The sequence below is a fragment of the Lepidochelys olivacea genome, assembly GCF_965140295.1.
Source record: "Lepidochelys olivacea isolate rLepOli2 genome assembly, chromosome: 6".
NCBI lineage: Eukaryota > Metazoa > Chordata > Testudines > Cheloniidae > Lepidochelys > Lepidochelys olivacea.
In genome coordinates, this window is record NC_140416.1 from 122533401 (window position 1) to 122558477 (window position 25077).

At 48.0% G+C, this 25077-nt stretch overlaps 1 protein-coding gene across 5 annotated transcripts in view; it reads right to left on the minus strand.

The window, feature by feature from the left end:
• Nucleotides 1–20660: 20660 nt before the first annotated feature.
• The window catches only part of FRMD6 (FERM domain containing 6), a 117697-nt gene continuing 113280 nt past the window's right edge, over nucleotides 20661–25077 (minus strand). For all 5 annotated transcript variants that reach the window (XM_084630695.1, XM_084630693.1, XM_084630691.1 and 2 more), the window contains one exon: nucleotides 20661–24493. In XM_084630695.1, the coding sequence (XP_084486821.1) occupies nucleotides 24221–24493 (273 nt within the window). In that variant the 3' untranslated portion in view covers nucleotides 20661–24220. The remainder of the gene's footprint in view (nucleotides 24494–25077) is intronic.

Here is a 25077-nt window from a genome sequence, read left to right on the forward strand (position 1 = left end):
GCTCTTTCACTGGTAAAAGACCCCGTAAACCTGCAAAAGATTAAGCCCTGAGTCCAGAGGGAATTGGTGTTTGCTTTGAGGCCAGAGGGAAGGGGTGTTTACCCAGAGCTTGGAGGAGTAGAGCCCGGCGCCCACGGAAAGGTAAAGTTAAATGCCTAAATTAAGAGGGTTACGCCTGAGCCCTAGGAAGAGGGTAAGGGTGGGTGTCCTAGAATGTAAAGTTATGCCTGAGCTCTTAGGAACAGGGTAAGGGCAGGTGTCCCTAGAGTGGGTGAGTAACAGAGAATTTTGTGTGTGTAACACGGCGGTCGTGCGCTCCGGAAGGACTAGACTTGTGTGAATGCACTTTCCATGTAGCATCTGATGGGGAGAGATCCCTGAAAGGCTCTCGTGATGCTAAATTCACACTCTTCCTGCTGCCCCCTCCCCCCCACCCCCTGCCAACTTCCGGAGTTTAATCTACTCTCTCTCGCCTTCTTAAACCTGTTGTGAACCCCAGGCCAGATCCAACCTGCTCATGTTCCGACGAAGAGATCTCAGCGCGAACCTTCCCGCATGGCTCCAGCCCTATTTCCCAGTGGCTTGCTGGGGCTATTTTTAGCAGGTTTCCTTGCCATCGCATGCTACCAGGTCGTGGGTTAATCAGTCTGAAACTCTGGCTAATAGCTCGCTGCTGCAGCGTCCATTACTCCCCCGCCTGCATAATGGTTCTCATGCGTCTAATCAGGCCTATCAGAGGCTGTCAACTTGGGCAACGCTTCGTGCATGCCAGCTGCACTGGATTTGAGCAGACATAGCACAGAACCCCAGCAATGAGCACGAGGAGTTGCTCTCCCTCTGAGGGAGCTTTGCATCCTGCGATTAGGGAATAAAACCAGCACAGTGACATTTCTAGTCACATGTTTCAAGTGGCCAGTTCTGTGGGTTTAAATCACCCTCCCCTTTTAACCGGAGGACAGTGCAACGGCTGGAACCCTGCCTGGGCATTTCACGGATGTGCACAAGACTCTTCGGGTCCAACTACACAGCAAAAAAAAACCCCAGCCACCGGCAGTGAGGCTCAGAGCCTGGGTCAACTGACTTGGGCTCAGGCTACGAGGCTAAAAGGAGTGCAGACATTCAGCTTGAGCTGGAGCCTGGGCTCTGAGCCCTTCCCCCACCGCGCCGGGTTTCAGAGCACGGGCTCTGATCCCCTCCCTCACCGCACTGGGTTTCAGAAGGCGGGCTCCAGCCCCAGCGTCTACACAGCTATTACAGTGTGAGCCACATGAGCTCGCGAATCAGGTGAGCTGGACTCTGAGACTGGCTGCTGTGGGTCTGTTTTTGCAGCCTGTACCCGTTGTTTTCTAATTCTGCTGTGCATGTCTCCAGCCAGGCGTGCAAAAATGGAAGCATCGGCCACGTCGGAAAGCCTGGGCCTCTGCCACGTGCCCCAGGTCCCAGAGAGCTAGCCATGCAACCCCCATGGTCTAGCTTGTCTGGCCCTGTGGTTTAACATGAAGAGCATCCTTCCTCCCCTCAAATGGGAGAAGGTGCCAGCCATCAGCAGGACACTTCAGTTTAGTGCAAACGGAGAAAATCTGAGGTTGAATGTCTGAATATACACCTTCCCACCCCGCCCGCTGAAAAGAATTATTATATTTTATTTTGACTTAGAAAAAATAAAAAGGATGCCAGTCAAAGACTCTACCAAGCAGCGGACCATAATCCCACATTGACGTGCCCATGTATCCCAAACTTGCCTACGGTGGGGTTTCTTGCTACTTCATTTGGGGCATCTGGTACCAGCCGTCATTGGAGACAGGACACTGGGCTACATGGACTATGGGGCAACCCAATACAGCAATTCCTATGGCCTATAAAGCTAGCTGAAACTGACCATCCATCTCTCTGTTAGATGCCTGGGCACACCGAGTGAGGATGGAGGCAAGAACATTCAGGAAAAAGAACAGCCAAAATACCCAGGCTTGCCCAACCACAGTCAGAGTGGAATGCTGGTTGGGGCTGCATTGCTGCGGCCGGGAAACACATATAGAAGCATTACTCTTGGAAGCGTAAATAGTCAGCATACTCCAGATAAGACTCCCTTTCCTCTGCACATACTCAGGGCTTGTCTACACCACCCGCCAGATGGGCAGGCAGCGATCGATCCAGCGGGGGTCGATTTATCGTGTCTAGTATAGACGCGATAAATCTACCTCTGAGCGCTCTCCTGTCGACTCTGGTATGCCACCAGAACGCGAAGCGCAAGCAGAGTTGATGGGATAGCGTCAGCTGTCGACTTACCGCAGCGAAGACACCACGGTAGGTAGATCTAAGTACGTTGACTTCAGTTACGCTATTCATATAGCTGAAGTTGCGTATCTTAGATCGACCCCGTGCGGTAGTGTAGACAAACCCTCAGATTGAATATTACACAGAATCATAGAAATGTAGGGTTGGAAAGGACCTTCAGAGGTTAGTCCAGTCCCTGCACCTCTACTGAGGCCACCCCTGCAGGTCTTAGTGTAACCTATTCTTAAAACTCTCCAATGATGGGGAATTCAAAACCTCCCTTGGAAGCCTATCCCAGTATTTAACTATTATTATAGTTAGAAAGTTTTTCCTAATATCTAACCCCAAATTTCCCTTGTTGCAGATTAAGCCCATTACTTCTTGTCCTACCTTCAGTGGACATGGAGAACAATTGATCACTGTCCTCTTTGTAACAGCCCTTAACATATTGGACAACTGTTATCTGGTTCCCCCATGTTCTTTTCTTAAGACTAAACAGGGCCAGATTTTTTTAGCCTTTCCTCAGAGGTCCCGTTTTCTAAACTTTTTTATCATTATTGTTGCTCTCCTCTGGACTCTCTCCAATTTGTCCACGTCTTTCTTAAAGTGTGCTGCCCGGAAATGGACCCCATACTTCAGCTGAGGTCTCACAAGTATCAAACAGAGCAGACAATTACCTCCTGTGTCTGACAGACAGCATTCCTGTTAATACACCCCAGAATGATACTAGGTTTTTTGTGTTTGATTTTTTTTGGAACTGCATCACATTGTTAACTCATGTTCAACTGGTGGTCCACTATATGCCCCAGCTTCTTCTCAGCAGTTCTACCACCTGGCCAGTTATTCCCCATTTTGTAATTGTGCATTTAATTTTTCTTTCCTATGTGAACTACTTTGCACTTGTCTTTATTGACTTTCATCTCGTTGATTTCAGACCAATTCTCCAATTTGTCAAGGTCATTTTGAATGCTTATCCTACCCTTCAAAGTGCTTGTGTAACCCACACACCTCCTGGGTGTGGCGTTCTGCCCCATCTAGTGGCACCAAGACCACTTAGAGAGAGAGAGATTATGAGTCTGCTCTACAGCCTTAGCTAACAGACAGTTTCCTTTTAGTTCTTGCTGTAGAGGCTCATGCACTAAGCTCCAGAGGTCCCCGGTTCGATCCTGCCCGCCGCCAACTGGGGTCTGTTGGTGTTACACTTGCAACCCTGCCCAGTTTGGTGTTAATCACAAATTTTATAAGTGTGCTCTCCACCCCATTATCCAAGTCATTAATGAAAATATTGAATAGTACCAGACTCAAGACAGACGCTTGTGGGGCCCCACTAGATATGCCCCCTGTCTGACAGCAAACCACTGATAACTACTCCTTGAATACAGTCTTCCTACCTGATAGTAATTTCATCTAGACCACATTTCCTTACTTTGCTTATGAGAATGTCATGTGGGACTGTGTCAAAAGCCTCACTAAAATCAAGGTCTATCACATGTACTGCCTCCCCTTACCCACTAGGCCAGTAACTCCATCAGAGAAGGCAATTGGATTGGGCTGGCATGATTTGTTCTTGACAAATCCATGCTGGCTATTCCTTATAACCCTATTATCATCCAAGTGCTTACAAACTGATAGCTTAAGAATTCATTCCCATGTCTTTCCAGGTATCAAAGTTAGGCTAACTGGTCTATAGTTCCTGGGGTCTTCTTTGTTCCCCTTTTTAAAGATAGATACTATGTTTGCCCTTCTCCAGTCCTCTGGGACTTCAGCCAGCCTCCATGAGATTTCAAAGATAATCACTAACGACTAGCCCGAGCTAGTTCCTTCAGGATTCTAGGATAAATTGCATCAGGCCCTGCTGACTTGAACACAGCTAACATTTCTAAATGTTCTTTAACCTGTTCTTTCCCAGTGGTGGCTGGTGCCCTTCCCCCTGTTGTTAATATTCATTTTGTTAATTTTCTGGTCACAATTTACTTTCTTACAAGGAAGACTGAAGCAAAATAGGCATCGAACACCTCAGCTTTCTTGAGACCATCTGTTCTTAGCTCGCCTTCCTTGCCACGCAGAGGTCCTACACTTTCCTTCATCTTTCTCTTGTTCCTAATGTATTCATAACATCTTTTCTTACTGCTTTTTTGCCCCTTGCTAGGTGTAACTCATTCTGTGCCTTAGCTTTTCTGATTTTGTCCCTGCATGCGTGTGCTAATCTTTTGTACCCCTTCTTAGCAATGCAACTGTGTTTCCCCTTTTTGTAGGATTCCTTTTTGATTTCCAGGTGATTAAAGAGCTCCTGATGGAGCCATTTTGCCCTCTTACTATTCTTCCCATCTGTCCTTCACATTGGGATAATTTGCTGTGGTTCCTTTAATATTGTCTCTGAGAAACTGCCAGCTCTCCTGAACTCCTTTTCCCCTTCGATTTTCTTCTTTCCATGGACTTGACCTACCCGCAATCTGAGTTTGTTAAAATCTGGTGGGGGGCTTTTTAAGTCCATTGTCCTTATTCTGCTTCTTTCACTCCGGCCTTTCCTTAGAATCACGACATCTACCATTTCATGATCAGTTTCAACTGAATTGCCTTCCACCTTCAGATTCGCACCCAATTCCCCCCTATCGGTCAGAATCGAGTCTAAAATGGCTGTCCCCCTGGTTACTGCCGCTACTTTCTGAAACAAAACTTTGGCGCAAATACGTTCCAAGAACTCACTGGCCATTCTGTGTTTTGCTGGTTTGTGTTTTACATGCATCACAAATGCAGGTTTCAAGTGAAGACACCGGGTCTCCTCCCATATTAGGGAACAGTGAAAAGGGCTCAGCACAGACCGGTGACTTCACATGCTACTCATGGAAAAACAGACAACTTCCCTCCACACATAAGCCTGGGAGGATTTCATAGAGCAGTATGGAGAACTGTCATCGGCCTATGATCATGCTCCTGGCTGCTGCATTTGAAGCCCCCTAATGCTGCTGTCACAATCTCTTGCCCTCGTTGGAGAGGATAATCAATGCCAATCTCAAGACATATTTATGCTCAAAGAAAACGTTTTAAACATTAGCAATTGCTCCAAAGGCTTTACCACCTCAAAGCAGATCAGAAAAAAAAACAACCACCACTACGGAGCAAGATTGTCCTTCATCCCCACTTTGTAGGGAGGGACAACAGGGAACTTGGATCAAAATCATAACCCGCTGGCTGGTGTCTTTGGGTGATGTGCCCTGGTCCAATTAGTCTTTGCAAGCAGAAGCCCAGATTCTTTGCTGTGCAGTCTCCAGGGGGCTAAGGGGAAGGTGGAGCTCTCCCAACTGGTTACACAGCTCCTTGATTCTCCGTTTGGTTTTTGTGCCAATGGCAGCAGCCCAGGGCAATATAAATATTAAAACAGAAATAGAATGAAGACAGGATTTGGCCCATTACATGTCACGGCAGGTCTACAGGAGGTTAGAAATCGAGGGCCCACACCTCCTCTCCTTCCCCAGGCAGATCACCCATTGCAAGGAATGGCACAATGCATGAAACGGCGTGTACACAGTGCAGATTGCTAGTTGCCATCTCTGGTAGCATTTCGCAGCTGCCCTGACGCGTTCCGAGAATGCTGGTCACTTCTACCCGGAGGAGGAGGAGGAGGATACATCTTATCTCACTTCAATAAGTCTGTTTGGACCTTCTGACCAATGAAAATTAGGCCTGAATTTCTACCCGTGCTGGAGTAGGAGGAGCACCCAGCAGTGGCCTGAGCTATGTTGTCACAAAGAATTACCATTCCCAGCATCTTTGCAAAGGGCAGGCATTTCAGCCAAGCGGCAGTCCCTGGCTAGTCCAGAAATACCCGTCACCCAGCAGCCAGGGGCGGGGGGAGAGATTGGGAAGGGTGCTGAGCGCACACAATTGCGGTCGCGGTCAATCGGAGCCATGGCAGCTCAGCACCTCTGCAAATCAAGTCCCTAGCCTCTAGCTGCTCAATCAGATGCAGCCCCCCTCCCCCCCCCAATACACTCTCCCCCCAGCTCAGCTGGCAGAGCTGCTGATTGCACCTTATCTTTGCCTTCCCAGTCTTCTGCCCCTAAGACTCTGTTCCTAGCTCGATGATGGCACCAGGCTCTCCGTGCAGCCACTACCCTAGCACCCGCGGGGATGGGCCAGCAGCAAATGCCACAGGATTTGGTGCTTAAAGACATCCCCGCCAAATTCGGGCACCAGAATAGAGGGGGATGTTCCCAGATTTGGGGCGAGGAGCACAAACAAACCACGTCACGTCCTTTGCAAGGGCTGGATTGCTTTTAGACACACCTCTCCCGCTCCTGCCTCACTTGACTCTGACATTTACATATTTCCCATACTAACTCACACTTCATTTTCATTTTCATTTCAGACTTACCTTGCAGTCTAAGCAGTAGTGAAATGCCAGGCTCTAGGGTGACCAGATAGCAAGTGTGAAAAATTGGGACAGGGAGTGGGGGGTAATAGGAGCCTATATAAGAAAAAGCCCCAAATATCTGGACTGTCCCTATAAAATCAGGACATCTGGTCACCCTACCAGGCTCTCTGCTCACTGCCTCCTTTCAGCCAAGATCAAGGCCCTACTGGGCGAGGTGTTGGACACAGAGAGATTCTTAGCCCTGAGCAAAATACAGTCTAAAGGCACAAACAGCAGGAGGAGAGAGAGAGTGGGGAATCGATTTGGCAAAGGTCACACAGCAGAGCTGCTAACAGAACTCAGGTTTTTGGAGTCCCAGTGTCCTGCTCTTCTCGCTGACTTTCATTATTTCTTGCTATTGTTTGTACGACAGATGCCCAGAACTGAGCAGCACTGGACGGTTGTGATCATCTAGTACCACAAGATGGCATCGGAGTCCTCTTTCTCTCTCTCCCCTTAGGGGAAGGTGGAAGCGGTCAGCTTGCAATGGAAGGGATCCAATATTAGCAAGAACTGTGAGTAGGCGCCAGAGTCCCAGGTGGTCTTTGTGGCATGATCAGCATCAGCAGGATGTGTTCAGCGGTGTCACTTCCCGGCTTGGCTGTGGGGGGTTTGTCTGGTGCTGTGCGAGGCTGGATACACTAGGGCCGGCTTCTGTAGTTTATAAGTCTTAGTGGCATGGTTAAATGAGTGTATGTGATATGACTAGAGTACGAAAGATCATCTTGTCTTGTGCCCCTGCTCCCCCGTGTTATGGTTATTTACACTGCAGCATTTTTGCTGTCTAGTTCCTGTCCCGCCTCCGTGTCTTTTCCGTGAGCAACAGAGAATGAGGACATGTGGGAACCAGTTGGGTGGCCTTCACAATTTGGCAGAAAAGAGAGCTAGGTAATTGCCTTGATTTAATTCTGAAAGGCCAGGTTGAAGAAAGCAGCATCTGGGGTCAGTCAGAAAAGGAGATGGCCAGAGAAAAACAGGGCCCAGGTTTGAGTGTGGGTATTAGAATTGGATAAGTTCATGGGGGAGAGGTCCATCAATGGCTATTAGCCAAGATGGTCAGGGACGCAACCCCGTGCGCTGGTGTCCCTAAACCTCGGACAGCCAGAAGTTGGAACTGGACGACGGGGTGGATCACTTGATACTTGCCCTGTCCTGTTCCTTCCCTCAGAAGCACCCGGCATTGGCCGTTGTCAGGAGACAGGGCAGTGGGCTAGATGGACTGACCCAGGGTGGTTGTTCTTGTGTCATTGAAACATTGGGACAGCCCAGCTTCTTGTGCTGGGGCTAAACCTTGGAGGCTTGCAGGCTGAAGGGCCCTGAGGTGTGACGGTGGGGTTTTCTATTTGGAAAGCCTCGTGCGTGTCCTTTCCCAGCCCAGAGAGGAGGCTGAAGAAAACTTTAGGCCTTGAGAGAGAAGTGCCTGCACCACAGTGTAATGAAAACCAGACCCACTGCTCAAGCTGCACTTGGGTCAGCGTAGGAATCCTTGGTTTCTCTAGGGACATCCCTGGTCCTCACGGCCATGTCGGCCGAGGGCCACCCACTCCACAGTGGATTTTATCCTGATGGCACCCATGGGAGCCGGCTGTGCTGTTAGCCGGAGACCTGCAGCACTGAGCACCCCAGCGATTGGCCAGGGTGACACAGGGAGCCTGGGCAGAGCAGGGACCTGAACCTAGGTCTCTTGAATCCCCAGCCAGCGCCCCCTCCCTCTTATCTGTCTCAGCCCAACGTCGTCCCCTTGAGCCCTTGACCCTCTAAGCCTGGATCAGCTGGGAAGGAAAAGCCCCAGCTCCCACTTCAGCAGCCTCTGAGCCTAACCTGCCCCAGCTGGCGTTAAGGGGGTGGGGTTTCTGTGTAGCCCAGTGCATCCTGGGGCATTGTGACATCACAGAGGCAGATAAAAGGGCCAGTGCAGCCACACCCATGGAAGTAGAAGGAGTCTGTCTGATTGCGGGGGCACAGCCGGTTCTTAGAGGATCGCCGGCTCCTTGAGGAGTCAGAACGGGGAGGGAGGCAGCTGGCTGCACCTTAAAGATGGCCTGGTATCCGGGTTCAAGACTGAGAGTAACAGTAATCCTTGTACCGCTCTGCGATCTGCCTCGCCCCATTAGTTCTACACAGATCCACCCCCGGGGAAGGGCTCAGTAACTGAAATGCTGCCGCAGACCAGAGGGAGGCCTGGAGAGTTGGAGAGACGCTTCTCCCGCCCGATATCGGTGCCCATCCCCATGGCCTCTGAGCAGCTTCTCCACTGCAGGGCAGTTCTGCTGCTCCCTGGGCACGGTCAGCTGCACTGCTCCCACTCCCAGGCCCCAGCAGGATTGGGATGAAGAGGCCAAATCAGCTGCTGCTAAAAAAAGGAACTTCATGAAAGTTAGTGGAGCTGCCCCTTGTGGCCCAGCAAGGAACGCTGGATGACAGATCAGGCGATGGGAGGGCTGGGCAAAGGAAAACCAGGCCGCAGATGTAAAGGGAGAGGAGGCAAAACAGGCAGGAGAAAGGGCTTCTCAGCCCCTAGTGCTAACACAGGCCTGCGTGCTCACTTCTCTGACAGTCGCACTGGGGGCTGGGTTCCTTGGCAAGCCCTGTGTGAGACCCTCGGTTAACCCTTCCAGCTCCAGAGCTGGGACTGCTCCGCTCTCGTGCTGTTTGCTAAGGTTTGGCAAAGTCATAAGCAACTGAAACCAGAGTCTTCTGATGGAAAGCGTGAGCTGCCTAAAGCTCTCGGCCTATGGCAGGGGTTTGGTGCGGTGGAAGGTTTGAAAGCCTGGAAATTCATAACTACATTTGTGGAAACAACCTTAACTCTACTCCAATATTCCAAAACACTCTCCACGTATCCTCTTTCTAATGGTAAGTCTTAGTCAATTGTTACCAATACCTGGGGCCAGGTTCTCAGCTACAGCAGGACAGCAAGTCAGCCGGGTCTGGGATGGTCACCTATGTACTCCTCTTTGCACTCCCCGGAGCCCCCTGCCACACATTTGTAGGGCTGATCCCTCGGCATAGAGTTACAGCAGCCTGAGAATTTCTCTAACTCACTGGTTCTCAACCCGGGGTTTGCAGAGGTCTTCCGGGGGTACAGCACCTCATAGAATCATAGAATATCAGGGTTGGAAGGGACCCCAGAAGGTCATCTAGTCCGACCCCCTGCTCGAAGCAGGACCAATTCCCAGTTAAATCATCCCAGCCAGGGCTTTGTCAAGCCTGACCTTAAAAACCTCTAAGGAAGGAGATTCTACCACCTCCCTAGGTCACGCATTCCAGTGTTTCACCACCCTCATAGTGAAAAAGTTTTTCCTAATATCCAATCTAAACCTCCCCCACTGCAACTTGAGACCATTACTCCTCGTTCTGTCATCTGCTACCACTGAGAACAGTCTAGAGCCATCCTCTTTGGAACCCCCTTTCAGGTAGTTGAAAGCAGCTATCAAATCCCCCCTCATTCTTCTCTTCTGCAGGCTAAACAATCCCAGCTCCCTCAGCCTCTCCTCATAAGTCATGTGTTCCAGTCCCCTAATCATTTTTGTTGCCCTTCGCTGGACTCTCTCCAATTTATGCACCTCATCAAGCTGTTTGCCTAGTTTTACAACGGGCGACATAAAAAGCGCTAGCCAAGTCAGTACGAACTAAAATGTCATACAATGACTTGTTTGTACTGCTCTATATACTCTCCACTGAAATAAATGTAAGTGCAGTATTTCTATTCCAATTGCTTCGTTTAAGAATTTTATGGTAGCCACGAGAAAGTCAGCCATTGTTCAGCACGAGGGTGCTGTGACACTTATCACTGATTGTGTAAGCAAGTCATTTTTAAGGGTGGTGAAACTTGGGGGTCCACAAGACAAATCAGACGCCTGAAAGGGGGACGGTAGCCTGGAAAAGTTGAGAGCCGCTGCAGTGATTTACACTGGCTGCTAAAGGCCACAAGGGGCCAAAATTACAGCCATGAATTGGTGTAGCGAAAGGGTCTATTGGCCACCTCCCCTTTCTACACCGGCAGGGGCGGAGAGGGGCGGGCAATGGTGTAAGAGTCTCTGTCCCACTGCGAGCTGATCTTCTCTGCCCCAGATAAATAAGCTTTAGGGTCATTGCTTATCAGACAGATCAGTTGTATCTCCCTGTTACCTTGTCCCTCCCCCACCGTATGTTTGTGTCCGCCTGTTGGTTCATCTTGTACTTACATTGTAAACTCCAGGGGGCAGGGCCTATCTCTTTGTGCTATGTTTGTACAGAGCCTAGCATAACGGGGCAGGGGCAATGCAAATAATGAAGAACATGCTAAAGCCCATTGCTACCCTTCTATCCCTGTGGCCGGGGTGGGATCAGCTGTCTCACAGCAACCGGTGGTACAGGGAGGGCGGCTCATCTCTATGGGTCCGATTGGGAGTGAAATCAGGAGTCACAGTGCTGTCAAATGCCTGAAAGTGAGATCGGAACCTGGCCTAATTGATTTCACCCCAGGGCAGCCCTTTACAGCAATGAACCTGCAAAGCCCCTCTTTTGTGTGACGGCAGCGTAAAGGGCTGGCAAAGCACACGTACCAGGCACTCATTGTGAAGAGTGCTGTGCCGAGTCTGGGTCCACCTTGAGCAGAGCAAAGCGGCCTGAGGGTGCCTCTCCCCTGGCTGAGTTCCAGAGCCCAGGCTCCAACCCGAGCAGGAACGTTATGCTCTAATAAATTGGTTAGTCTCTAAGGTGCCACAAGTCCTCCTTTTCTTTATGCTGCTATTGTTAGCCCTGTAAGCCCAAGTCAATTGACCCCGGCTCAGAGTCGGTGCCCCAGGTTTGTCTTCGCAGTGTAGACACACCCTGGTCTGGGGCCCGGCAAGCCAAGCCCTGCAGAAGGGACCCACCCCCAACCTGTCTCAATCAAATGCTTTTAAATCTATAACCAAAGGAAAGGGCCAGGTGCTAGGTCGCCCCTCTGCACTCCTCTACCCCACCACACGAATGAGAGATCTCGGGGATGTATTCAATCACCTCAGGACTTACAAAGGAAGGTAGGAAAAGGGCCTTGGTCTCTTTGTAAATGAAGAATAGGGAAATAAATAGACAATGTTTGGCCCAGATTTTGCTCTCAGTTACACACCAGCTGATTTGCAAGCAGGTATGTAGGTGCTCGCACTCATTGATTCCCTTTGCTTCACTCCCCTCTGCAACCTTTTGCCAAATGCTAATTTCTAGGCCATAAGCTGTATATAATCAGCAGGGCCCTAGGAGAGAACCCAGCCCCAAAGCTGTGTCTAGCCCCCAACACATTCCAAATGGCAATGAGCAGGCAGGGGTGGGGGAAGAGACTAGCAAAAGGAGGAGGGAAGGGGAGAAGAGTGTGTGGCTGGTGGAAGGGGAGGACAGAAAAGGACAGGCAGATGGGCTCTCTCAGGTATGCCCAAGTGAAACAGACCATGGCAAGGTTTGCCATAAGTTGGAGAATGAAGGGGGCGTCAAAGAGGGTGGACATGACAGAATCCCCCTGTCCTAGCGAGGTTCCTGCTTCCAGCATAGACAACTTGCAGGCCCTGGTGCAGCGGTCAGGCCAGGATTGGAAGAGGACATACTAGGGATGAGACGCTGTGGCTGAAGCACCCTCCAGCTGTGCTGGCATAATGGCCCACAGCTGGCTTCTGCAAGACACCTCAATATAGAGCAGCCCGGGAGCTGCTCTAAGCTGGGAGGTGTGTCGTGGCTGCACAGGCCCTGAGGTTGGGAGGCACAAAGGTGGCTCCTTTCTTCTCCCTGCTCTTTTCCTGCCCCCAGCGCAGGAAGGCGCAATGGTGAAGTGGCTCCCTGCAGCCAGCCCTGCCTCCTTGTCAGTGGGACGACAATTTAGTGCTATGGATTGTCTTATCAAAGGCAGGTTCCCACGCCTTCCTCCCCGGTTTGGCTTTTGGATCTTCCACCTTTATTAGACCCTTGTGGTCAAGGCCACAAGGTGAGACCCAGCCAGAGTCCCTCACACCCAACCACATTGTGCGCTGACGTGCGTGAATGACCTCAGGGGAACGCTACCCAGCAGCAGAGGTAACAAACAACAGCCGGAGTGCCTGGAATTTCAGCCCGGCTCTGAAATCCAACGCTCCCCCTTGCGGAGCGGGGAACTGCGCTCGCAGCACACAGGGTGGGGGTTTCCTAATCCCGCTTGCGCAGGAGACAAAGGGTTAATGCTCACAAGCGGAGCGCAGGAACCAGCCTGGAGAGCTGCCCTGACAGCACAGCCCCGGCAGGCTCACCAGGAAAACAGGCCCAAGGGAATCTCCAGGGTGCAGAGGATACAGTGATGTGGTGAACTGCAATGATGCCGTTAAAGGGTCAGATGCTGTCCTCCCACCTGTGGCCCCTGCTGGATCAAGTTACAGGGACTCCATCTGCTGGTTTGTGGTGCATGGAGGGAAAGGGCTCCCAGAGGCACTTTTGTTAACAGCCACACATCAGCACAACTCCCACACCAGGGCTAGGGCTTCTGGCCGAGTCTCGCCTCCTGCTGGCCACCCGCCAGTAGGAGAAGCTGCAAGAGCCAGACAGTAACTTTGGGGCCCAGATCCCCAGTGGATACCAATCAGCAGATCTCTCCTGACTTCAGCGGGGAGCATCTGGCCTAAGAGGTACAAAATTGCCTTCGGGCTGAGTAACTGGAGAGCTGAATCCCCATGGAGCGCTGGCTGCCTAGGGTGCGGGCAGCCTTCTTGCCAGATGGGCTTCTCTCCCCGTTCAGGGGAAAAACAGAACCTGAAGAATAACCCCCCCACCCGCCGCCGCCACCACTCCGACCACCTGCTGTTTAATCCAGGCTGCTATACAGGTCTCTCTCCACACCCCCACAGGACAGCATCTTCCCGTCCTCTCCTAACAGGGCCCCAGGTGCATCCTTGTTTCTACTGCTCCTTCTGTTTTTCTACATTCTCTCCTTTCTTAACTCAGCTTACGCGGTGGTTGTCCCAGCTGGCGTGCAATACAGCTAGGCTTTGCTACAGGACTTTGGCCTATCGATCATGTATAGATCATTCACTCTGAAACCACAACATTAGTTACATGTTGAAGAGGGACAGCAGGACACTCTCAGACCTGGCTGTTGTTTAAACAGGAACTTAAGCTTATTGACTCAGCTGTAAGGATCAAAGTCAACACAGCCCACAAAGGCAGGGGTCTGTGCTGGTCAGGGAGCTGGAGTGTTAGACTAAGTCCAGAGGAGAGGGATTAATGGGCAGAGCGCAGGTGACGCTGTCAAAGGGAGCACTGGGTTCAATTCCCTTCTCTGCCACAGACTTCTGGTGTGACCTTGGGCAAGTCACTTAGTCCGCCTGTGATTCATTTCCCCATCTGTACAATGGGGGTGAGAGCCCTGCCTGAGCGGGGAGTTGTGAGGATAAGTACATTCATGACTGTGAAATACTTTGGGATCTCCTGATGAAAAGAGCTAGTGGTATTTATTATTATTGCTTGGGCTACCTTCTGGTGCTAAAACCGTGTCACCTCCACATAGGCACTATATCTGTCCACACATAGCCCTTCTTTAGAGCTGGCCTGTCACGCGCGCCAGCCAGGAAATTCAATGGTACGATTCCTTCACTTATTTCCATTTCACACAGATGCCCTATCAAGGCCTGGCCGTTCACAGCACAGAGTTATTGAGGCTCATTAAGCAAGCAGATGCTTTGTTCAGGAGCCAGGAGTACTGTTAACCCAGCTGCAATATGCTGATACTGTCACATGCATGGCAGCTCTACGTAGGGCTGAAGGGCTTGGAGACCAATCGACTAACCCAATGGCACATAGTGTGCTTCACATTTCGGCTTTCCCCCATTTCTCCAGTGCTATGCCCATTGACTTCTGTGTGATGGAAGGGCTCACGTGACCAATGCTGAAGCCGACCTACATGGTTTTTAGAAATGAGGGTGGCCAACTGTCCAGGTTCCTTCCCCACTCTGAACTCTAGGGTACAGATGCGGGGACCTGCATGAAAGACCCCCTAAGCTTATTCTTACCAGTGTAGGTTAAAAACTTCCCCGAGGTACAAACTTTGCCTTGTCCTTGAACCGTATGCTGCTGCCACCACCAAGCGTCTTATACAAAGAACAGGGAAAGAGCCCACTTGGAGATGTCTTCCCCCAAAATATCCCCCCCAAACCCTACACTCCCTTTCCTGGGGAAGGCTTGATAAGAATCCTCCCCAATTTGTACAGGTGAACATAGACCCAAACCCTTGGATCTTAAGAACAATGAAAAATCAATTAGGTTCTTAAAAGAAGAATTTTATTTAAAGAAAAGGTAAAAGAATCACCTCTGTAAAATCAGGATGGTAACTACCTTACAGGGTAATCAGATTCAAAACATAGAGAATCCCTCTAGGCAAAACCTTAAGTTACAAAAAGACACAAAAACAGGAATATCCATTCCATCCAGCACATCTTATTTTACCAGCCATTAAACAAAAGGAAATCTAACCCATTTCTAGCTAGATTACTTACTAACTTAACAGGAGTTGTAAGGCTGCATTCCTGATCTGTTCCCGGCAAAAGCATCACACAGAGACAGACCCTTTGTTCCTCCCCCTTCAGATTTGAAAGTATCTTGTCCCCTCATTGGTCATTTTGTGTCAGGTGCCAGCAAGGTTATCCTAGCTTCTTAACCCTTTACAGGTGGAAGGGTTTTGCCTCTGGCCAGGAGGGATTTTATAGCTCTGTATACAGGAAGGTGGTTACCCTTCCCTTTATATGTATGACACTAAGTTTTTGACCATGGAGAGGCCTGAGCTGCTGAAAATACTGAGCACCCGAAGTCTGACCATTCGGGCCACAAAAATCACTAGTCACTTTTGCCACTCGTGGCCAGTGCACTGCTTCGAAGTCACAGCGGAACTCCTCTGCAGCGCCTGGACTTGGCTACTGGCGCCTCCCCACCGCTCTGCTGGGAGGCGGACACGGTTATGCCGCCGCCAAGGGGATCCAAGCGTCAGGCGGAGGGACTGAGCCGAACAGTCTGAGCAGCTGGTTGTCATTTCCAAGGGGATGTTACCATCAGCATGAAAAGTAGCGGTCCCTGTTGCATACGCTTGCCTCCGCATCCCCAAGGCTTCTCTATTGACTGTGTTTTGGTGCCGGCCTCTGTAGCAATAACCACACTGGATTTTACCCGTGTGATTATTCAGGCATTAGAAGATTTACTCCTTCCAGCCACAGCTCCTATGCTCAGAAGAGGGAATACAGTGGAACTGCTGATATCCGGGAGCTGGAATGACTTTTTAAAAGTATGCCCCCCTAAATTAGTGACACGCCACGTAGCTGTCTTTGCTCTAGCTCCATGGTCTTCGTTCATACCAAACACCCATTGACGTCAGGGCTCAGCCTGGGCCCCAAAACAATGGAGGCTCCCTAAATCACTCGTTGCTTTTGCCACTCTTAGTCGGTGTGTGTAGGTTCTAAGTGGCCGTGCAACTCCCCTCCAAATCAGGGGAGTTTGGGATGAGTAAGAACTCCAGGATTTTTGGAGGCCGGGGGGAGGAAAAGGAGAGGCTTGTGTTTGGGTGTAGAGCTTGGTGATATTTTTCACACAAAACATTTTCGGTGACAAAAATGCAGCTTTGGATCGTCAAACATTTCCTGAAGTCATGTCAATTGCAGCAACTTGATTCAGTAAAAAAGGCAAACAAAAAAACAAAACCAACGCCCCCGCTCCCTCCACCCCAAAACCAACCACTCAAAACAAATTTTCCAAAAAGTGAACCCATTTCAAGTCAACGTCTTCTACATGCAACATTTCGATGCTGATTTGAAACGCCCGCTCCTTTCTAAATGACCAATTTCATTTAAAATAAAATTTAAAAGGAAAAAAGCACAAAGTGTTTTGTACGACTCTGAACAATGTTTGCTGATGTTTTGATTCACCAAAAATAGCTTAAAAAAATTGTTCTTGAGTCAACCCAAAACTAATTCCCCCCACTCTAGAATTGCCATTGGGCCCTGGTAGATAGAGCTCTTGGGCACCGCAGTAATACAAATCATAGAATCTCAGAGTTGGAAGGGACCTCAGAAGGCCATCTAGTCCAACCCCCTGCTCAAAGCAGGACCAGTCCCCAACTAAATCATCCCAGCCAGGGCTATGTCAAGCTGGGCCTTAAAAACCTCTAAGGAAGGAGATTCCACCACCTGCCTAGGTAACGCATTCCAGTGTTTCACCACCCTCCTAGTGAAAAAGTTTTTCCTAATATCCAACCTAAACCTCCCCCACTGCAACTTGAGACCATTACTCCTCGTTCTGTCATCTTCTACCACTGAGAACAGTCTAGATCCATCCTCTTTGGAACCCCCCCTTTCAGGTAGTTGAAAGCAGCTATCAAATCCCCCCTCATTCTTCTCTTCTGCAGACTAAACAATCCCAGTTCCCTCAGCCTCTCCTAAGTCATGTGTTCCAGCCCCCTAATAATTTTTGTTGTCCTCTGCTGGACGCGCTCCAATTTTTCCACATGCTTCTTGTAGTGTGGGGCCCAAAACTGGACACAGTACTCCAGACGAGGCCTCACCAATGCTGAATAGAGGGGAATGATCATGCCTTTTTCTACGAGGCGAACATTAAATGCCCAAATTTTGACAGAACACAAATCATTATTAATAATTACTCACACAGCTCTATTGGGGTATAAAAGCCTAAATCTTGTCAGGTACATACATGCACACAGAGTTAATTATTTAGGATCTTTGGTTTATTTTTAAACACAAATAGTTATTGCACATGAAAACCCCCTGCTTCAGGAAGGCGCAGGGGCCAGAACTGGATTGTTGCCTCAGAGAACCTGGCTTGTGGACCTTGCAATTTGTAAGTGGGTTAATCACAGAACTGTAGGGTGGAAGGGACCTTGAGAAATCATCAAGTCAAGCCGCCTGGGCAGCGGCAGGATCAAAGGGCCAGCCCATGCCCTTGATTTATGGATTACGCCTCCTCCACTCTGCCCCTCTTTTTAGCACCTGCTTCTATAGTGTGACTCTTTGGACAGCTCTCTGTGGGGTCAGGATCCTCATGAGGGGTGGGCCAGGGAGTCCACAGAGAAGATGGCCAGTGGTCTTTTCTTAGGGTTGTCAACTTTCTAATTGCTGAAAACTGAACACCCTTGCCCTGCCCCGCCTTTTCCCCGAGGCCCCGCCCCTGCTCACTCCACTCCTCTCCCCCTTCCCCAGGACTCACCTGCTTCCTGCAGACACAGGCTGGGAGGAGCGGACGTGGAGCCTGCGCGATCGGGGCACAGCGCTCGGGCTGTGGCTCCGAAAAGGAGCCTAGTGAGCAAACTCTGCAGCCTTTTGACACTCCCCTTTCCCACTCTCTCGCTTTCAATGTACAACGGTGTTGAGCTTTTCCTGATTTCCCGTTACCTCCCCATTGACTTGTAATGGGATTAGAGCCTGGCAACATCGCACAGCAGAAAACGATGGTGAGATTTGATGGTTTCATTGGATCTGATCTGTGCAATGCTCTTTGCATAAACGCAAGCTAGATGTTTAACTAAACTTTTTCCAGGGATAACCAAAAACAACATTACAACAGAATCAATAAAGGTCTATTGAAACCTAGTAATTTATCAAGAGGGATCGAGGTAAAACCTTTCAAACCTCCCTACCTAAAATCAGGCATCCCCGTTGGGCACCTTAAGAAAGCGAAGTCGATTTTCAGGGGTGCCGAGCACCCACAAAAACCTCTGAAAATCAGGTTGCTTTTTTGTGCGCACACGTGAATATACAGGTAGGTGCCAAGTTTTCAGTTATTGGACATCACCAGATGCGGCATAATCATTTCTTACAAACTATCTTCTTTACATGGCAGAAGAAGTTAAAAAACAAAATAAAACAAAAAAAACAGTGCAAGGAATTCCCTACAACAGGATCATATTCATTTTTCTGTCCTACATAGACTCTTAATACAAGATGTCCATTGTTCCAACCTTTGCTGAGTGTTGTGTCGGAGAAGTCAGGCCAGGGTCAATCAGGGCGCAGTGGGGCGGAGGGAAGGGGTCGGTCAGATAACTGGCAACCTACCTTTTCCTAAGGAAAAGTAATGCAGCTCAAAGGCCTCGCTGTGTGGAGGGTGCAGGATCCAGACACAGCCAGGGAGGCAATCAGATCCACTGCGGCTGCGTCAAGAGGTGGAGGGGAAGATGCGACAACCCTGGGTAGGGCATGGAGGCTGGGGGGCCTGGTTCATACAGGCCTGCCTGCCAGCCAGTCTGTGAGGATCAGCAGTCTGGGGACAGAGCTGTGGCTCATTGCATGGAGGGAGGAATGCTGGCCCCTGAAGAGGGGGACCTGAAAGGGGGGGCTGCCCTCAGCCCTCCTCCTGCAGGTTTCCCTGGAGGATACGCCCGCTGGTGGAATTCCGTGGTATCCCTAGGGAGCGTTCACACACGTGTTGGACAGGGCACTGCTCTCCAATCCAGCGTGGTGTCCCGGCTGCTGCGGGGCACCCCTACCCTCACCCAGCACAGGTGCCGGCGGCTGTTCAAGGGGCATGGAGCATTGTTCTCAGTCTGTGGAAGAAAGGAGCACACACACTAAAACAGAGCAATACAGACAGAGTGGTCAGGCCGCAGTTAGACCGCTAGCCTGGGCCTCAGGAGGGCTCAAATCCCTGTTCTGTTGCTGGCATCTTGCATGACCTCTGGCAAGTCATTTGATTTAGGCCCAGCTCCTCAAAGGTCTCTCAGCACCTAACTCCCATCCTGTTGACTTCGGCACCAATGTATCTTTGAGCATCTGGGCCTTAGTTGGTCTGTGCCTGTTTCCCTAGACAACGGGGATAATAGTTTTGCCCTCCTCACGTGGAGAGGGGGAGTTGTGAGGATGACAGATGGTGAGGTGCTGAGACACTGTGGTAATGTGGCCAAGAACCACAGATAGCCATAGGCCCAGTCATTGCTATCTGCCCCTTCTGAAGTGCTGACCTGACACAGCATACATCTGGTGCTGTGGTGACCTCTACTTAAATGACCTTTGCTCTGGAGACATTTCTCTGTTCCTCAATCAAATGGGGTACATCACACAACACACCTGCTACCCCATAAGCCATCCCCCCACCCCACCCCGACATTGTCTGATGCGATGGGAGTACTTCAATAAATCATACACCAGGAGTTCTCAGCACTGGCATAAAATGTTTGATTGGTTGAAATGTCATTTATGTTCAATCTGAAGGAACCTACCCACTCCCACAAGTGTCAGAGCAGACTATCAGAATTACTGAAGAAGGAATCTGCAAGCCAAAGGAAATACCTACTCTTAAGAAGCTCAATGTTACACAGATGTAACCACCAAAGGATTTTGTAGACTATTCACAGATTTTAAGATTAGAAGAGACCTCCTCTCATTTGACCTTCCGTGTATGACAGACTAGAGAATTTCACCGTTACCCTCTATTGAGCCCAATAACTTGTGTTTGATTAAAGCATCTCTTCCAGGAAGACATCCAATTTTGAAGACACCACAGGACGGAGAATCCACCACTTCCCTTGGTAGCTTGTTCCCGTGGTTAATCACCCTCACAGTTAAAAACGCTGGACCTTATTTCTATTTTGAATTTGTCTGGCTTTACCATTCAGCTGTTGGTTCTTGCTTTACCTCTCTCTGCTAGATTACAGAACCCTTTAGAGCCCAATATCTTCATGGATTCCAAGGTCAGAAGGGACCATTGGGATCATCTAGTCTGATGTCCTGTATGACACCAGCTACAGAACTTTATTGATACCTTGTAATCAGGTCTCCTCTCTCTCTCTCTCTCTCTCTCACTGTAAGGCTTTTTTTTTTTTTTTTTTTTTTGAGAACTCTATTTTTGTGGAGCTTCTCTGCACCCTTTTCCATTTTTCAACATCCTTTTAAAAATGTGGGCACCAGAACTGAATGCAGGATTCCAGTATTGGCCTCATCCGTTCTTGCATGAAGGATAATTTCGCTGCAATATTTTCATTGAAGAACTCACAAAACTTCAACAATTAGTTAAAACATTTTTTATATTGTCAAGACTCATAGTAATGCAAACAACTGTAACTTTATTGTAATTTCTAACTGTACCATGAAAGGCACATAAACTTCAATGTAACAAAATAATTCCGCTATGTTTCCACACGCACACTCCCTTTCTCGTATGGTCGTGACAGGAAGATCCTTTCACAGAAAGGATTATTTAGTTTGTGCATGCATATAGCTCATTATTGCAAACGTATCAGCGTAAATGTCAGAAGGCAACAGACACCAAATCCGGACGTTGACCATTTGGGGATTTCTAACCGATGCAGAATAAATAACTTTATATCATACAGCTTTCTAGTACCAAGTGTAGAATACAAGATATTGATTGCCTTTTCAACTGCCAGCACCCCACATTACAAAGATCGTTTTGCAACAAATTATGAGTATTATGACAAAAGCAATGACGTGTCTTGTTATGGGTCAATGCTGTCTATTCATGTAAGTTAACTACTTATGAATCCAAGTAGAACACAACTTGAGCAAAACCACCATGTCTGCGGAACCACATGAATGATTTCATACTTTTTGGTTGGAGTATAAAGCAAAAGGCCCCGATCCTACAATTGGGTCCAGATCAGCAGACCCTCATGGAAACCCATGAACAATTTTAGGGCTCTGCATGATTGCAAAAGGTTTGTCTTGTACAGACTGGATTGCAGGATCTGGACTGAAAGTAGCCCGCTTTCTCGACGGCATAAAAGCACTATTTGCATAATTAATCCTTTAATTACATTCTTCCCCCTATATTTTAACAAAATAAATAACAAGAACAAATAGGGCTCATATCATGTTGGGGTCTCTTCAATGATATGGGTGCTTTACAATTTTTAGTTTGGCCAGGGTCATACCAACGCGCAGCACATACCATTTCAAGAAAAACGGGTTTGCCAACAATGAACGCGTGAAGATGAGTAGGAGGGAAACCTTACATATTGCACACCACCACTGGGGAATAAACGGACAGAGGAGCAGGTATTTTGTACAATCCTTTTGACAACAGAAACTTGGCTTATCCAATCAGTTGGCAAGAAAAAAAAAATCTGACCCTGTGAATTCAGAATAATTTTTCTTTTCCATTTTTGACAGTTGAACTTTGATAACTGCAATGTGATATAGCTGTGTATATTATATATGTTGTATAGACACTGTGTGCGGGTATATATAGTGTATATATCAAACATCCATGTATACAGATCTGTGGTCATCCCCAGAGATACAATCCTAGAACCTGAAAATTCTGCTTGTTCTGCAAGAGGGGATCATCTTTTGTGCAGGAACTCAATGTGACTCAGCAGAGAGGGAAGAAACTCCAGCGCCAGCGAGGTGGACTTTTAAAGCTTGGAGACTTTGCACATGGCCGAGTTAGATCTAGTTTTGGCTTGTGCTGATGTGGAAGGGAAAACCGCTTTCAACTGATGCAGAACCTCTCCATTGCTAGCAAGAGAGACGCCCGGCACCAGGGATGGTCTCGAGGATAGCGGTGCGAGTCTAGCTCCGCAGCTAATCGGTGCATCTCCTATCACCTGCAGGAAGCGTTGGCCAGCAGGTGGCGGGTGATCCTATTGCAAAGCACCCTGCAGTGAGGTGCTGGGTGCCACCGAATGCTGCCCCCTATTGATGCGCCTGCATGCTTCACTGCTCACTCTCCCTGCACTGGCTAGACAGTACCATGGCAGCAATTGGCTACATATATCTCACACACAATGCAAACACTGATGTTATTATACATAATGGGCAACATTCACTGATATGTCCTGAATGTTCTCCCCCCACTCGGGCAATGTAAAGCCCTCACAAACTTGGCAGCAGAGTGATGAAAAGTAGCCAGTGTTTATGGAAACCCTGGCACATTTTCTAGCAAAAAAAACTATGTATCAGGCAGCAATGCTGTAGCAAATTTTGCAGTGTTCGTTATTTGCTCTATAACACTGTCTCCCGTATAGCGATAACACTGATTACGGTGCCCCCCTGCGCCAAAACTCTGAAGTCCTTTTTGTTACCAAAAACACACCCGCATTTCTTATAAAAATATCACACTCCTTATTTATAAAATAACCATTTTGTTAAGAAAAGTTTCCAGTTAAAAATATGATATAATCAAAATATGGTAAACTATGGCTGTAAAATACTAAATCCTAATTAAAAATAGGTCCTTTAAAAAGAGGCATTGTGCTGTAAATATTAGTTGCTGTAATGCTTTGCCCCATATTTACTGATTGTAAAATTATCATGACACCTGTTCATGTTAATGTCATTAGGACACTCCATCTCGAAAGCTGCACCTGTCGCATTTCTGATAGAACATCTTCCTCCTTTCATCAGAACTATTTAAATGGTAAAGTATTCAATGATGCGTGGAAAGCCTTATTTAAAAGAACAACAAAACTATGTTAACTGAAAACAATCATGCTAACAATGCAGTTGCATACATATTATTTGCAACAGGAAAGTATTTTTTCACCTTCCAGACAGTTCGTGTTAGAAAAAAACAAAAAAACGATTGTCTATACGTATTATTAAAGGAAGGAAGCATATTCTTGGTATAAAAAGTATTTTAGAACAAAAATAAAAAGGGTCTATAAAGATCCAAACATATATAAACATATATAGAATTTTATATATGTATATTATATATATTTAAGGTACTTTGGTCAGCAAACATTATTGCTACATTATATATGATCTGTTATTTTTCATTTTTCTTTAAAATAAAGAAGAAGTTTAGAAGCTTTCTAAGTTCCCATGTAACATCAATCTGATTTTTGTAAACTTTACAAAATGCTGAACAAAAGCTCTGTTTGGAACCAGATTCCAAAGGACATTTTTGGAAGAACTGGGATCACACAATACGGCAACTGCAACTGAACTCACGGGTTTCCACGGTATTAGGAACGTGCATAGCGTTTCTTGTCTAGTTATTGCTTAAATCTCATCTTCTTGATACTGGCATTTAGGATATTTACATTTCTTTGGCCTGACAGAACACAACGAAGGGAGTGACGTTTTCTTTTTAGCATCTACAGAAGCTAAAGCGATGGCTATACAACAAGAGGCAATGGCATCTTTAGGAAAAGAAAAAAAAAAAACCTAAACAAAAAAACCCCCAAAACCAAAAAAAGACAAACCTGACCAGACTCAAGAGCCTTCCTGAGGCAGGAATAAGAACGTAGGATTATCTTTGAATAGGTTAAATAAAGAAACGATGTCGTGCTTCTCCAAACTGAAATAAGATCATCAGTATTTTGCACCAACTACTTCCAAATAAGAAAGAGAATTCCTCTCTCCCTCTGACTGATTAACCTAAACAGGGCTTGGTCATGCCACACAATCTCTATCCCTACTGCCTGGGTACTACTCAAAGTGCAGTGGTAGCTAAAGCCTTGATTTGTAGTAGCAAAGGGCCAGGTGTGTAGGCAGAAGGAAAAACCATATGGCACCAGACACATTTCAAGGAAATATCAATAGATTTCAAGTCTTTCTAATAGTGCAGGTAGCCAGTCCAGCCACAATACAGCTGTGGAGCTTAAACAACGAACTCTGGAACTTCATCATTGGTCAGATCCAAAGAGAGGTATTTGCTCGTTCTTTTGACTGGGAAACTGTCCTGGATATTGATACACTGCTGAGCCAAGCAGCTGTTACAATAGAGACCGTCTTCATCCAGTTCGTGGCCACAGCCAAACGTGTAGCTCTGAGCAGTGTCCGCTAGCTGCAAGAAGTCTTTTTGGTAAAGCCGGATGTCATCCAGGCTTAAGCTGTGCCGGTCGGAGGAAGTCTTTGGTTTTCTGCAGGCGGTCTGTACAGAAGAGATTACAGGAGGAGCGTTAGCAGGCATCAGTTGTCAATCTAAAAATTACATCACTGGTGCACCTGTGTGGCAGCCAGACAGCACCATTATGCACTTGATGGTCTTCGCTCACCCTAAATATAACTCTCCCGTTACATATACGGAGATATGGTGAATGTGACCAGGGACTGAGGGGGAGATTTTTAAAGGCAAAAACAGCAGTTAGGTGCCAAGTCAGCAAAATTCAGGGGTCAAATTCTGATCCTACTAAAAAGTCACTGGCAAAACCCCCACTAACTTCAGTAGGGTCAAGATCTCACTTTAGGTGTTTGGACCCATTATAAAGATAGAGGCCAGCTGCCCAATTCAAATCCAGATGTGGGGTTGGATTTCAAATAACCCCTAGATCTGGGATCTTGGTTTGGACCTCTCTCTAGACAGCGATAACTTAGTCTGGTACAGTCATTCAGGAGAGCAAACAAGTCAGATCCAGCATTGTGAGTTAGCGCATGTCTATTCTGGAGCGGAAGGTGTAATTTCCAGCTCAAGCAGACATTCCTGTAGTAGCTACATCGCTGGGGTCCTTGGAATCG